This window comes from Podarcis vaucheri (genome assembly GCF_965113315.1).
Source record: "Podarcis vaucheri genome assembly, chromosome: 5".
Lineage (NCBI taxonomy): Eukaryota > Metazoa > Chordata > Lepidosauria > Squamata > Lacertidae > Podarcis > Podarcis vaucheri.
In genome coordinates this window covers 43,617,990-43,631,884 of record NC_138763.1, presented here as the reverse complement: position 1 = coordinate 43,631,884, position 13,895 = coordinate 43,617,990, and the positions used below count along the sequence as shown (strand labels likewise).

Sequence of the window (13,895 nt, the reverse complement as noted above, 5' to 3'; positions counted from 1 at the left end):
TCGCTTCCATTGGCTAACGTCCGTCCTGTCTCCCGCCCATCCAGAGAGGCTATTGGGCAATACCTCTTTGACCTTTCGTTCGTTCCTCACCCGATTGGCTACTTTTCCGCTTTATTCGAGATACGTGAGGAAAAGGAGAAAATTATTGGCTACGATGCCTGCCGTTCAAAGTGACAGGCTTGTAATAAGGCTGCGCAGTTTTCTGTGGTGCGTGGGGTTTGTTTGTGGATGTTGGTTGGCTTGCTTTTAGTGATGACGTTGCCGTGGGAAGAATATGCCTGTACATTGGTGGACCAAACATGCAGTGTGAGAGTTGACTGGGGGCTGCGAATGGGCAACAGGGCGCCTGCGCGTTCCGGCGAAGACGAGGCCCACACAAAAAAGGAGGTGTACGTTGAAAAGCCACCCTTGGGCCTACGAATTGGGCAATATACGCATGACGTAACGAAAACCCGCCCGAATGATCCTCGCCGGGTTGGCTCAGAGCTTGTGACGTGTTGGAAATTACTGAATGACACTTGAGGAGAGTATCGGCCCCGTCCTGGACAGCACGGCGTGCCCTTCGGAAAAGCGCAGCTGGTTGGCTGCCCGCCGCGGGAGGCGGAGCCCAGGCCGACTCGGTTCCGTTGCGTCAACCTTACCCGGGCTCTGCCATTGGCTGCCGCCCAGCCCGGTCGCCCTGGGGACGTGGCTGGAGCAAAGGGCCGACGAAGTCGTGGCGCCGGACGGCGAGCGCGGGGCGAAGGAAGCGGTAAGTCGGCTCCCCGGGGAAGCGGGGGGAAAGGAGCGCTGCCCGTGTGGAAGGGGAACCGCGGCACTGCCGGGCGGAGGAGCCTCCTCTGCGGCCAGAGGCGCATCTCTCTCTCTCTCTGTGAAGCTGCTGTCAGCATGGGATGAAATGCGGACCATTAATTAACGGACCGATTTTGTGGCCCTTTCAGGGGATAGAGGCGGGAAGGTGGTCGGCGCTGATCCCTGGTTTAACCGCTCCGTCTCTTCCTTTCTTTTTCAGGGTCCAGGATCATCCCGCAACTTGGAGGAGCCGAAAGAGATGCTACTTCCTCCCGGGACCCGCACTGGAAGCTGACAGACTGCGGGGCGAGCACATGGCCAGGTGAGGCGATGGGATCGCGGGTCCCCCTCCGGATTACCCGCGGCGTCTCCTTTCCGGCATTGCCGGCTTCCTCCTCCTCCTCGTCGTCGTTGTACCCGTGGGCGTGGGTCGCTTCCCGGCTGCTAGGCAGGGCGGTGGCGACCTTGATGCCGCTGGAAGAGCAGGTGTGCTGTGGGAGCCTTAGGGGCTGGAGTTTGAGACCTCTGACCCACAAGCGCAGGGGGAGACCAACAAAGAAATGGAAGGATCCCACAAAGATCTCTTGATCTGAAAACCAGATATAGCCCAGCACTGATCTGGGTTCGAGATTGCTTGTTGATTGGCATGGCTTTGGGACAGGGGTTTTGCATTTAGAACAGCTTTGCTGCAGGGATTCTTCCTGAAAGCTTTGGCATTGCCTTTTGATTTGTGCTCATGGTGCGATCTTCTCTTGCCGCTCAGAGATTGGGATACACACAGCGTTATCTACCCTTCTCTTCTGCTCCCCTGCCCCTGGTTGACCCTAGTTACAGTGACCCTGTCGGCCTCTTCCCTTGTTCCCTCTGTGAGGCTGGTATGTCTTAAAAAGCTCTGCTGTTACAGCCAACCTGGCTAGCAGCCACTTAAGTTCAAAGATCACAGCTTGGTGCTAATCCGTGCAGGGTAGAAGGGCAGCCTGAGTGTTTCCACGTGGTCTCTGCAGAGTATCTGTGATTGTTTCCCAGCACTTTAACCCCATTATTATTCAAGTCCCAAATGAATGGTTGGGAAAGGGGAAGTGGGAACGAAGAACAGAGTAGCAGAGATTCACCTGCAAGTTAGGAAAGATTGAAAATGTACAATGTACATCATGCGTGCCATACCACAAATCTGTGTTAATGATTATGGCTGCAATCCCGGGGAGTAAGCCCAATGAATATAGTAGGATGTACTTCTGAATGAACATGCATAGGCTTGCATTGTTGGTGATTAATTGCAAGCTATTGCTAGCTGACTCAATTGGCTTGTTTAGATGCAAGGTTGCCAATGCCATTAAAATGTCCTTTTAAGACTGCAGCACTCAGTACTCACATGGGTCCCGTCTACTCCTTGTTACATTCCCAGCTGCTTTGGAAGAAGGATCCTCCTGTTCCAAACTTCCAGCTGTAGGCTATGCTGGTTTAGCTGTGTACATTGGAAGCTTTAGCACTTGGATTTCTAAGATCATTTTGTTGGCAAGTACCTGTGGCTGACTGATGAGGCTTTGCTAGACATTTAACAACTGTTTAATCTGATTTCCCCCTTCTTCCAGGATCAGTTTTTCCTGCCTGTGTCCAGCATCTTGGCACTTCACAGTGCCTTCAGTGAGCCTTTGTCTCCGTCAGCGGCTGGGCCTGCTGGGCCTCTTACTTGCAGCCAGTATTTTTCTACTTGTGGGAATCACAAATCTATGGCGTTGGAAAACTAGTTCTCGGGACTGGCAGTCTGAAAGGTGGGTGAATGTGACGGCACTGGCATGAAGCATGCTGAGATAAGGCAAAAAGATGCTTTCAAAGGAGTCAGTCAACTTCCATTGCTTGTATTTCCAAGTTAGCTAAGCTTTAGCAAAGCATTCTAAATTAATTGCTTCTGAAATGGCTTGTTCATATAGGCAAAAAGGCCACTTTGTACCCTATAAAACACATAGAGAGATTAGTTAAGAATACAGCACAGTACTGCTCTGAGACAGCTAGGGCAGCCAACACACTTCTGAAAAAAGTATGTTCTAAAGTAAGGTACAGCAGCACAAAATACCTTTTTTGCACATCTTTGTGAGATAAAGCCAGATATAATTATTTTTTTCCTGCTCTAAAATAGAGGAGAGCTGCAGGAAATGGGTTTAAGGAAGCAATTGTCTAGCAAAACAATTTAGTTTATGCATGAAATGAAACCAACCCTAAAGGAAAGTGCTACGCTGTATGGTGTATATTAGGTGTCTTCAGGGTCAGAAAGTACTGTGTGCCCTTTAATCAAAGCTAAGATTATTCTGTACTTTGGGTGTTGTTGGACTCCCAAATCCCATCATGCCTAGCCAACATGGCCAATAGCTGGGGATGATGGGAACTGAAGTTCATCAACGTATGGAGAACCAAGGGTAGCTACCCCTGCTCTAGATGTTATTGGACTACAAGGCTCATTGTTCCTGACCATTGACAATGGCCACTGTTACTAAGAGGAGCTGGGAGTCCCAACACCACCTGGGGGGGGGGGACACAGGTTCCTCACCCCTGCTATACATTCTATGCATAATGTAGAATCTGGTTTCCTGGAGAAACTGGGGGGAAGGGGGGAGTTAGTGGCACCAAACAAGGCGGCAGTTTCTGTGGCACACAAAGTCCTTCTATCCCCCTCCTTTCCTCTCTGTTCTTCTACGATCTTGGTCTTGGATTGCAAAATTGGGCATATATTTCTGCATTTTTTGTGTAACACAAATATAGCAGTAGTAAAGGAGATGCTTGATGGAAAAAACTGCAGAGGAAATGGCAGGGCATATTTCACAGTTCCCATCTAACAGCAAAATGGGAGTGATGGGAAGAAGCCACGTGGACTGAGTTCAGCTGCATTTTCCCACCAACAAAGGCTGAAACCCTTTTAAGCTGGAGGGGAAGGAGGAAGATGCTGCGCTAGTCCTGCTGGGCAGTGCTTTCACAGGGCTGCTGTTGGCTTTCTTCATTTAGTGAAATTTGGGAACGGACTGTCAGCGTGTCAACATAAGAACCCAAGGTTTAACTACTGGGAAGTCCCAAATTTTGCCCTTAAATGATTCCCAACCCACGCATATAATGCTCTTCAGTATGTTTGCACAGGGACTGGCAATTCTGCTGCCAGTTGGTGTTCTGCAATTGGAAAGTGTGAGGTATCTGGCACAGAAGCAGTTGCTTGAACTGGTTTGCCCACTTTCTTTTACACAGTCCCTGTTTGGGTATTCAGGCTTCACATGTAAGCAAACATGTGAGGAGAAGCTGGAGAACTGTGCTGCCAAACCCTCTCCACAGCATCATCTGTACAAAGTTCAGAGCTTTCTCTCTCTCTCTCTTTCTCTCTCTGTGTGTGAAGTCCTGATTTAGCAGACTTCTAAATCGCACAAGGAACTGCCATGAGGAGAAGAGGCTTCCCACTTCAGACACCTCACTTTTCCCTATACCCACTCCTCTTAAGATGAGTAAAATTTCAAAATGACTAGATGTGTGACTTGAAGTATTAACACCAGTCTGCTGTTCCTAAAGAAAGGAAGTTGTCAATAGATATAACACCAGAGGGATGTTGTTGTTGTTGTTGTTTAGTCGTTTAGTCGTGTCCGACTCTTCGTGACCCCATGGACCAGAGCACGCCAGGCACTTCTGTCCTCCACTGCCTCCCGCAGTTTGATCAAACTCATGCTAGTAGCTTCAAGAACACCATCCAACCATCTCATTCTCTGTCGTCCCCTTCTCCTTGTGCCCTCCATCTTTCCCAACATCAGGGTCTTTTCCAGGGAGTCCTCTCTTCTCATGAGGTGGCCAAAGTATTGGAGCCTCAGCTTCACGATCTGTCCTTCCAGTGAGCACTCAGGGCTGATTTCCTTCAGAATGGAGAGGTTTGATCTTCTTGCAGTCCATGGGACTCTCAAGAGTCTCCTCCAGCACCATAATTCAAAAGCATCAATTCTTCGGCGATCAGCCTTCTTTATGGTCCAGCTCTCACTTCCATACATCACTACTGGGAAAACCATGGCTTTTACTATACGGACCTTTGTTGGCAAGGTGATGTCTCTGCTTTTTAAGATGTTGTCTAGGTTTGCCATCGCCTTTCTCCCAAGGAGCAGGCGTCTTTTAATTTCGTGACTGCTGTCACCATCTGCACTGATCATGGAGCCCAAGAAAGTAAAATCTCTCACTGCCTCCATTTCTTCCCCATCTATTTGCCAGGAGGTGATGGGCCCAGTGGCCATGATCTTCGTTTTTTTGATGTTGAGCTTCAGACCATATTTTGCGCTCTCCTCTTTCACCCTCATTAAAAGGTTCTTTAATTCCTCTTCACTTTCTGCCATCAAGGTTGTGTCATCTGCATATCTGAGGTTGTTGATATTTCTTCCGGCAATCTTAATTCCGGCTTGGGATTCATCCAGCCCAGCCTTTCGCATGATGAATTCTGCATATAAGTTAAATAAGCAGGGAGACAATATACAGCCTTGCCGTACTCCTTTCCCAATTTGGAACCAATCAGTTGTTCCATATCCAGTTCTAACTGTAGCTTCTTGTCCCACATAGAGATTTCGCAGGAGACAGATGAGGTGATCAGGCACTCCCATTTCTTTAGGAAAGCATAAAAGACAACAAGCAACTCATAAAGAAAACAAAAGGTAAAAAAACACATATAACAAAACTTCTTAACATTACTAACTGGTTCTTCATTGGTGCTAAATATGCTGGGCAGATTACTAAGAATTAAAAATTACTAAACTAGGAAGTAATTATTTACATTTCTGTCCTTAAGATGACAAAGAACAGTTCTTTAAGTCAAGGATGAAAGCTGATGATTTTCCATAGGCAATACTGCCTGTCCCCCAGATGTATCTTAAGAAATGAGGAGATAGTTTTAAGATTCTAAGTTAGGATCCCCCAATCTGAACCAGACTTCTCATGGTCTGCTGGAAAATGACAGTACTTCCTCTGAAGCCAGAATTTTATTTGATATGCTAAAGAGGGTCTCTCCAGCTGCGGTTCTTTATAAGATTAACAAGTCTAGACTTGTTGATGTTATCACTTTAAAATGGGCCATTAAGATAAAGGTAGGGTAAATGTTTTGGCAAAAGCCAGCTATTTGCATTTGACAACCACCTTAAACAAGTCATTTTCAGACCAAAGGAGAGATTGGTAATTACTTTTAAATTCACATTTCCTCTAAACTATACATTCACATTGTATACATTCTCTCAGCTTCCCTTATGGCAGGTAGCAACTTGCCTTTAATTTTAAAAGGGCATTCTGCTGCAGCTTTTGTTTGCATAATATCCAGTTACACCCAGCATTTATTTGCATTACATCCTGCAGTAAATATATTTATTAATTATGGAATGTATATTCTACTTTTCTTTCATTGTGGAACTCAAGGTGGCATATATAGGATTCCCAGGTGAGCCCATCCTGGCAATAATAATAATAATAATAATAATAATAATAATGCCCTGCTCATCTGGCTGGTTTGCCCCAGCCACTCATCAGATGCACACCAGCTTACCTTCAGCAGGTTCATTGCTGGACCTGGGACCAATGCTTGTGCCTCTTCCTTCAAGAGCGGAGCTGATCCTACAAGAAGCATTTAGCTGCATGGCTTTTATTTTTTCAATGTGGTGTGGACTGGACAGAATTTTCTTGTTGGGACAGACTACCAGTTACTGTACTCAAATAATGTGACATTCAATGGCTCCTCTAGAACTCAGACTTTGATAAACTTCTTGTCCCACCTGACACAGTTTAGAGGGCCAGGCACTGCCTCATCCATGGTAGTCCTACCACATGGCAGGCCTTGGGTCTTCCTGCTTCTCCTCTTCCTTCACCCTTTCCTCCTTCCATGAATGCTGATTAACAGATGTAAACAAAGACTGATATAGTAGCTTATGCCTTAACTTTTGTGACCTGACCTTCTGTCTGTGATAGGTCTGGCTTCTCCTCCCTCTTGGATTAGATGCAATTGTATTTGTGCATCTCTTGGCTCCTGTGTCCATGGGGAAATCCAACTGGAATACTTGGGGTGGTGCGTGGCATTTGTGAGAGCTGCTGCTCTAGCTGAGTGCCCAGGGAATCTATGCCCTCTTCTGCAAAGGTCAGGATGTTGGAACATTTGGCCCTATGGCAGTTGGCCGTGGGATGGCCTTCTTCAAACCCTTGCTTTGTTCCACTACTGCTGCTGCTGCTGGGTGAGGGAAGTAGCAGAGGCTGTGCTGACTGAGCCAGAATTTCCTTCAGCACAAGAAAGGGGAGCAGGATCAATAAGAACTGTGGTGGCATGAATTCTTTGTCTAATGGATCTGCAAAACCCACTAATTTGGTTAGCTTTCTTCTTAATGGCTGGACATGCTGTGGCCTCTCAGTCCTGTTTTCTGATTGCACCGATGAAATGGCACAAAGTGGGTGCGTTGGCATGTCTGCTTCAGTTCTCCGGTTCCTGGGGAGCTGAATCCAGTGCCTAGGAGGATTCCAATAACTTTCATCTGGTTTCTAGAAGGGGGAACGAGAGCCTCCGCAGGGACTGGATGCACATGCTGGGTCAGCATTGCTTGAAGCATTTATGGAGAAGTGATATAGGCATTTTGTGTTCCTGTAATTCCTATTATTGCTGTTGTGCAATAATAGACAGCCTCTGAAAAACCAGAGCAGGCGTTCTATGGAATGCTGGATCTGCCTTTTTATTTTTATTTTAGTGGTGTGAAGACTGGTCTGGTCTCTAACTCTTAACTCCAAATCTTCCTCATTCCCCTTGCAGGTACCTGGAACGGTTTCATACCTTGGAGGCAACGGACACAAATAACCCATCTCTGAATTACGGGGTGGTTATTGATTGCGGGAGCAGTGGGTCCCGGGTCTTTGTATACTTTTGGCCACCACACAATGGGAATCCGCACGACCTGCTGGACATCCGGCAGATGCGAGACCGTAACGGCCAGCCTGTTGTCAAGAAGATCAAGCCAGGTTTGGAGATTTCCAAATGCCTTTTTTGTTGGTGGCTGTGAACCCACAAGCACCAAGCACCTGGAGGTGGGCACAGTTGTTCTGTAGAGATGCCAGCTGAGGGAATATTCCCTTTTCATTGTACAGGGATCTCTACTCTGGCAGCCACTCCAGACAAAGCTAGTGACTACATCAGGCCGCTGCTCAGCTTTGCTGCTGCCTATGTGCCCAGTACAAAGCACAAGGAGACTCCCCTCTACATTTTGTGTACTGCAGGAATGAGGCTGCTGCCTGACTGGTGAGTGAGCTATATTTTTCCAAGACCTGAGCAGAGTAGGCTTGGGTCTGGGGAGCAGGAACTGCTGGGCCTCTTGGAGCTACAGGTAGAGTTGCATCCTGAAGTGCAAAGGGACAGGGTGTGGGGTGTATCTTCACTGTATCAGTCAAATGCAACATTTCCTGTTTCCTAGAGTGGACGCACAGGGGAATGTTGCTCCAAACAGGGAGGACTTCCTGTCATACCTGCTCTGGAGCATCCTCCCCCTGTGTGCGACCAGGTAGATGGGTGTGACCCTAGCAGACCCTATAAAAGGGCCAGTCATGCAGCCATCTTCCTCTTTCGCTGCTCTTTTGTGACTCCTGCTGGCTCTTAGCCAGCAGCACATGGCTCCTCCTTACAGAGGATGGAAGCCACAAGGTAGAAAGTCTGAGGCCTAGCTCAGACTTCTTTTCTCTACAACTGTAACTGTGACTACAAAATAAAGCCTGCCTTCAGGACAATACTGTGAACTGAATGTAAGTAAACTTTATCATTACTTTTAAAAGAAGACTGTCATGTCATTATTGTTTTTAAGAGGGAACTAAAGGGGAAATTTACCAGGAACAATCCAATCTGGACAAGCCAGACTGGATTGCTCAATTCAAATGATTCTAACAAATCCATCAACTAGCTTCCAGCAATGTGCAAGGGAATGTGCTCTGCTAATAATAATAATAGTAATAATAATAATTTATTATTTCTACCCGCCCATCTGGCTGGGTTTCCCCACCCACTCTGGGTGGCTTTCAACAGAACATTAAAAACAGAATAAAACTTCAAACATTAAAAACTTCCCTAAACAGGGCTGCCTTCAGGTGTCAAGGTGTTCCACAGGGCGGGCACCACTACTGAGAAGGCCCTCTTCCTGGTTCCCTGTAACCTCACTTCTTGCAGTGAGGGAACCGCCAGAAGGCCCTCGGCGCTGGACCTCAGTGTCCGGGCTGAACGATGGGGATGAAGACTAGCTCACTAACGTGACTGAGGAAGGATAATATTTAATCAATATATCCTCTCCCACTATCCACAACATTCCCACACAGGGTTCCCTAACTTGATAGTGAGCAATGGGTCATCGCCACCCCAAGTGGAGCTAAAAATTAAGTCCTGCTTATGAAGTTGTGTGAGTGTTTGCGGATTCATGGCTGGAAAGAGACCAAGTGAGAAGGGCGACTTGCACAGGGGGACAAAAGGACGGGTTTTTGAAATGAGGTGGAGCCTGCTGTTTAGACATCTTGACCATTCGGCAAAGGAGCACTGGAGAGGGGGGTTCATTATATTTCAGTAGAAAGAAATGGGAGCTGCTCAGTTTGTCTGCTTGTGGATCTTCGCAGGCAGCAGACGGCCATCCTGGCGGACCTGGTGAGGGATGTGCCCTTGGAATTTGATTTCCTCTTCTCAGAATCACAGGCAGAAGTGATCTCTGGGAAGCAAGAAGGTAGGTGTTGGGCCAGAAAGGCTCGCTCACTCCATCATCACTGTGATGAGGCTGCATTTTAATATTTTAATGTTTCAATATTTTAATGTTGTATTTTAATCTTGTTTTTAAGTTGTATTCATTCAACTTGTTTTTATTATTGCTTGTTAGCTGCCCTGAGCCCGGCCTTGGCTGGGCGGGCGGGTATAAAAAAATTATTATCATCATCATCATCATCATCTTAGGGAGTTTGGCAAAGGGTGAAGGGAGAGAGGGGGGAAGGTAGGTAGTGAGGCAGCACTGCGCAGGATCTGGGGGCTTAGCTAGCTGTTACACCAGCTTAACTTGCTGTTGGCGGTGCCTGTCCCCTGGGGTTGTTCCCTCCCCTCAAACTTCACAGGGTGCTACTCAAGTCCTGTACCTTCAAGGAACCCAACATTGCTCTTGATTCTCTTTCTTCCCCCAACCCCAATTTCCCAGGAGTCTATTCTTGGATAGGCATCAACTTTGTATTGGGAAGATTTGACCACGAAGAAGGTGAGACTGCGGGAAAGGGACAGTGGAGTTGAATGGGTAGGTAGAAGTTTTCTTTTTTGGCTCAGTTCCCTCTTGAGGGAGGGAATCTCCAGCACAGTTTGGTCGATTCCCAGCAGGAATGGAGAATTGGCTTTCCCACATGACCTGAACTAAGGCCCCTTCCCATTCTGCAGTTTAGCAGGAGTGAAGGTGAGCAAGAGAGACTAGATCTGATCCCCAGTTCTTCCTGAACGTCTGTCCCCCCCCCCCCGCCCCCCAAACTGTAGACATTTCTAGTGTTCAGCCCAAGAGGTATGGGGATGTGCCATCTTCCATCTCCATTTTCCATTGCTTTGGCAACTCTCTCTTTCTCTTTCTCTTTCTCTCCCTCCCTCTGCGATTGTAGAGGAAGATGCAGTGATTTCTGTGACCCTGGCTGGCCAGGAAGAAACCCTGGTGCGAAAGAGGACCGTTGGGATCCTGGACATGGGAGGTGCCTCTCTGCAAATCGCCTATGAGGTGCCGACTTCCACGTCCTTCTCTTCCCCGCAGGAGGTGTGTAGCTTGGGAAGGAAATATGTGCTATGGTCTAGGTTGGGCCCTGTTTCTTACTCCCGCTCTCCCTCCCCCTGTCACCCTCCCCTCTGTTACTGACAGGAGGAAGCTGCCAAGAGCCTGCTTGCTGATTTCAACCTTGGCTGTGACATGCAACACACGAAGCACGTGTACCGAGTCTACGTCAGCACCTTCCTGGGCTTTGGGGGCAACTACGCCCGGCAGCGCTATGAAGAGCTGGTGCTGAATCAGACCATCACCCACAACAGGTGATGTCCTCATGCTGCCAGGTTTCAAAAGGCCTGGCTAAAGGCAGCTCTGGATTCCACTGCCCCCAGAAGTTCAAGGTGTGGCATCCTGGGAGAGGGTGTGTGTTTATTTGTAGAAGGCAGGCTTCCTGAGTGATGAGGTCAATGGGAGAAGTTTTTGATGGTCCACATGCATACCTCTAGCCTGTTTCGGGGTGGCACAGAAGAACTCACCGATCATAACTTGCCGCTGGGGATGTCTGTGTTTTCCCAATCCTGAAGCTTAGGCTCTCGTTGCAGGTTGCATGGTGAGCAGCTTGGCGCAAATGCTGGGGTGCCTGTCTTGGACCCCTGCCTGCCTGTGGGACTGGAGGATGTTGTGGAGCATGGCAGCCAGACCCTGCACATCAAGGGCCAGGGGGACTGGCAGTCGTGTGCGAAGCAAGTGCGCCTCCTGCTGGCGGGAGACAACAGAACCACAGTCTCTCTGCGCAACACCTATCAGGCACCGATTGACTTTGTTAACAGCGAATTCTATGGGTTCTCTGAATTCTACTACTGCACCGAAGATGTGCTGCGCCTGGGAGGACTGTACCACATGCCCACGTTCACACGCGCTGCCCAGGTGACTCTAGAATATGTGACCACTTTGCCAGGATAGGGGGTGTTGTTTCTGTGCCCACTCATGTCTTTTGCCTCCTTCCAGGATTATTGCAGCCTGAGCTGGTCCGTACTGACCCAGAGGTTCCGAGACCACCTATACTCAGCACATGCAGATCTGCACCGTGTCAAGTAAGAATCCATTCTTCCCTTTCACAGAGAATGTGCTTGGTCCTTAACTCTTCTTCCATGGATGGTGAAGGGGTGGGGGTAAGATTGCCCCCCAGCAGTCTTCTCAACTGATGAGCCTCAGCCCAGCGTATTTGTGATCGAGTCTCTATTCTCTGCTTGCAGGTACCAGTGCTTCAAATCAGCATGGATGCACCAAGTCCTGCACGAAGGCTTTCATTTCCCCAAGGATTATTCTGGTCTGCGCACAGCCCAGTTGGTGTATGATCGTGAGGTACAATGGACACTGGGAGCCATTCTCTATAAAACTCGCTTCCTGCCACTCAGGTAATCTAAATTGCTGTCCACTGCATCTTTTCTCATCTTAAGAGTGGTAGAGTTCTTCTGGTTACTTCAGAATCAGTCTTTCAAACAAGGTCTTCAGTAAAGAACTGGACCATGGCGCTTGACTAGGAGTAAAATGCCGGTTTTCTAGCCCTAATTAGAGTGCTCGGTCATCTTAATATGTGAACTTGGGAGTAAGCTTCACAGAGTTCAAGATGAGGAGGGCTTACTCTCAATAAGCATGCATAGGATTGAGCTTGAAACATGGAAGAGTTCAGTACTCTGTGTTTAAAGTCTGAAGTTTCATTTTTTAAACTTGAGAAAGCAAGTGATCTGCCAGCACTGCTTTTCTGAAAAAACAGAAAAGGAGAAGGCAGATGCATGCAGAGACCTGGTATGTTTTTAAGAGGTACCTAAGGGAGAGACATCAAATGCACTCTCAATGAAGCACAGAGCCTGCATAAAAAGGAAATTGATCCTTTATCAGTAGGCAACATGGTGTCTTAAATGTTAAAAAACTAAAACCTAAGTTTTTGACACCTCTCATCTATTTACAAATGGTCTGTAGGGCATAGGCCTGAGAAAAGCCAGGTATTTGGGAATCATACTTCCTGCAGTATCTGGAATGCTTCTTTGTCTGCTAGTTGCAAGAGATTCAAGCTTAGCGCAGCTTCACATTTCAACATCAGACTGATTTTTCTTTGTTTTTCAGGGATCTCCGCCAGGAGAGCATCCACCAACCTCGCAGCCCTTGGCTCCGTCTCTCCTTTGTTTATAACCACTATCTTTTCTTTGTGTGCATTCTTGTGGTGATGCTTGCAATTGGACTCTACCTCTTCCGTCTGCGCCGCATCCACCAGAAGCAGTTGCACGTGGCACAGCTGGACCTGCTGTGGCTAGCAGAGGTGGTGCCGCTGCCAGCACAGGAGGCAGCCTCCTGAGAAAAGAACTACCTCTCAGTGAACTCTCTCCAGGTCTGCCCTATTGGCAGTGGCTTTTAATGGGCCAGAAGCTGTGATTCTCTTGTGGGCTAGTTCAGAATTCTGCAGGACTCCAGCCCAACCCCAGGGCCTAAACAGTGTCTGCTCAGACTTGCCCCTAACCCAAGCCGATCAACCCTAATGAACTCTAGATTTTCCTCCATGGCTGAAATCCCCAGCCACCGGGGGGAGAATCACACTGCAGGTGCTGTGAGGCAAGGGAAGCTGATCTCTGTTACCCTTGACAGTGGGCAAAAGGCAGCATAGCTGAAAGTGACCAAAGAAACTTGATTTACTCAGGAAGGGAGGGAGAAGGACCTTGTGTGGCCAAGAAATGGACAGCTCTCCTGCAAAAGGAAAGAAAGTGGTTCTTTCTGGTGCTTTACTATGAGCACGCCCCCCCTACTTCTGTTGATGTCTGTGATAGGACCAAAAAAGGAGTCGTGCAAACAGGATTCCTTGAGGGTAAGAAATAACCTTTTAAAAAAACCAAGGCAGATAATTTGCTGCCTTCCTTCACACTCCTCCCCACAAATACATTTTGCACACACTCCTTTCAAATCCCACATTTACTCATCATTCAGTGTGTCTCAGTGCTGTTGTCCCGGCACTGGGGCTTCCAGCAGTTCCAAGTTTCACAGAAGACCACCTTGAACTGTGGAACGCTGTCCCTGGTACTTGTTTTAACAACACCTAGCCCATAAACTCAATCAACTATGGGCTAAGTTAAATTATGAATTTGTTTTCATACTTGAACTCCAGTTACTGTAGCAATAAATTATGCTGAACTGTGTAAACAGAGTTTCTTGATGCTGCTTGTGCTGGAAGCTTGTTGGTTGGTGTAGATCACTACTAGCTGTAAAAACCATAATTTCTCCCCTTTGCTCAAGAATGAGAACCAATCTACAATTGTAGGCCTAAGGAAAAGAACTTGCTTTATTGCTGTATGGTCCTGAACACAATAGGGTTGCTATCATAAATCCTAGTCT

General features: G+C 47.7%; 1 protein-coding gene across 1 annotated transcript; it reads left to right on the top strand.

Annotated features, from left to right (window-relative positions):
• The first annotated feature begins 105 nt into the window (after positions 1-105).
• Positions 106-13,703, top strand: ENTPD7 (ectonucleoside triphosphate diphosphohydrolase 7). Its single transcript, XM_082224963.1, has 13 exons — positions 106-751; positions 1,013-1,114; positions 2,385-2,564; positions 7,577-7,782; positions 7,909-8,059; positions 9,412-9,515; positions 9,975-10,031; positions 10,417-10,565; positions 10,668-10,834; positions 11,114-11,438; positions 11,520-11,605; positions 11,768-11,929; positions 12,639-13,703. The coding sequence occupies exons 2-13, from the start codon at positions 1,107-1,109 to the stop codon at positions 12,865-12,867; spliced, it is 1,824 nt and encodes a 607-aa protein (XP_082081089.1). The 5' UTR covers positions 106-751; positions 1,013-1,106; the 3' UTR covers positions 12,868-13,703.
• Positions 13,704-13,895: the final 192 nt, after the last annotated feature.

Coding starts and splice junctions, on each gene's coding strand:
- ENTPD7 (XM_082224963.1), top strand. Junction 11,439..11,519: donor CGTTCACACGCGCTGCCCAG/GTGACTCTAGAA, acceptor GCCTCCTTCCAG/GATTATTGCAGCCTGAGCTG. Junction 11,930..12,638: donor ACTCGCTTCCTGCCACTCAG/GTAATCTAAATT, acceptor TTTGTTTTTCAG/GGATCTCCGCCAGGAGAGCA.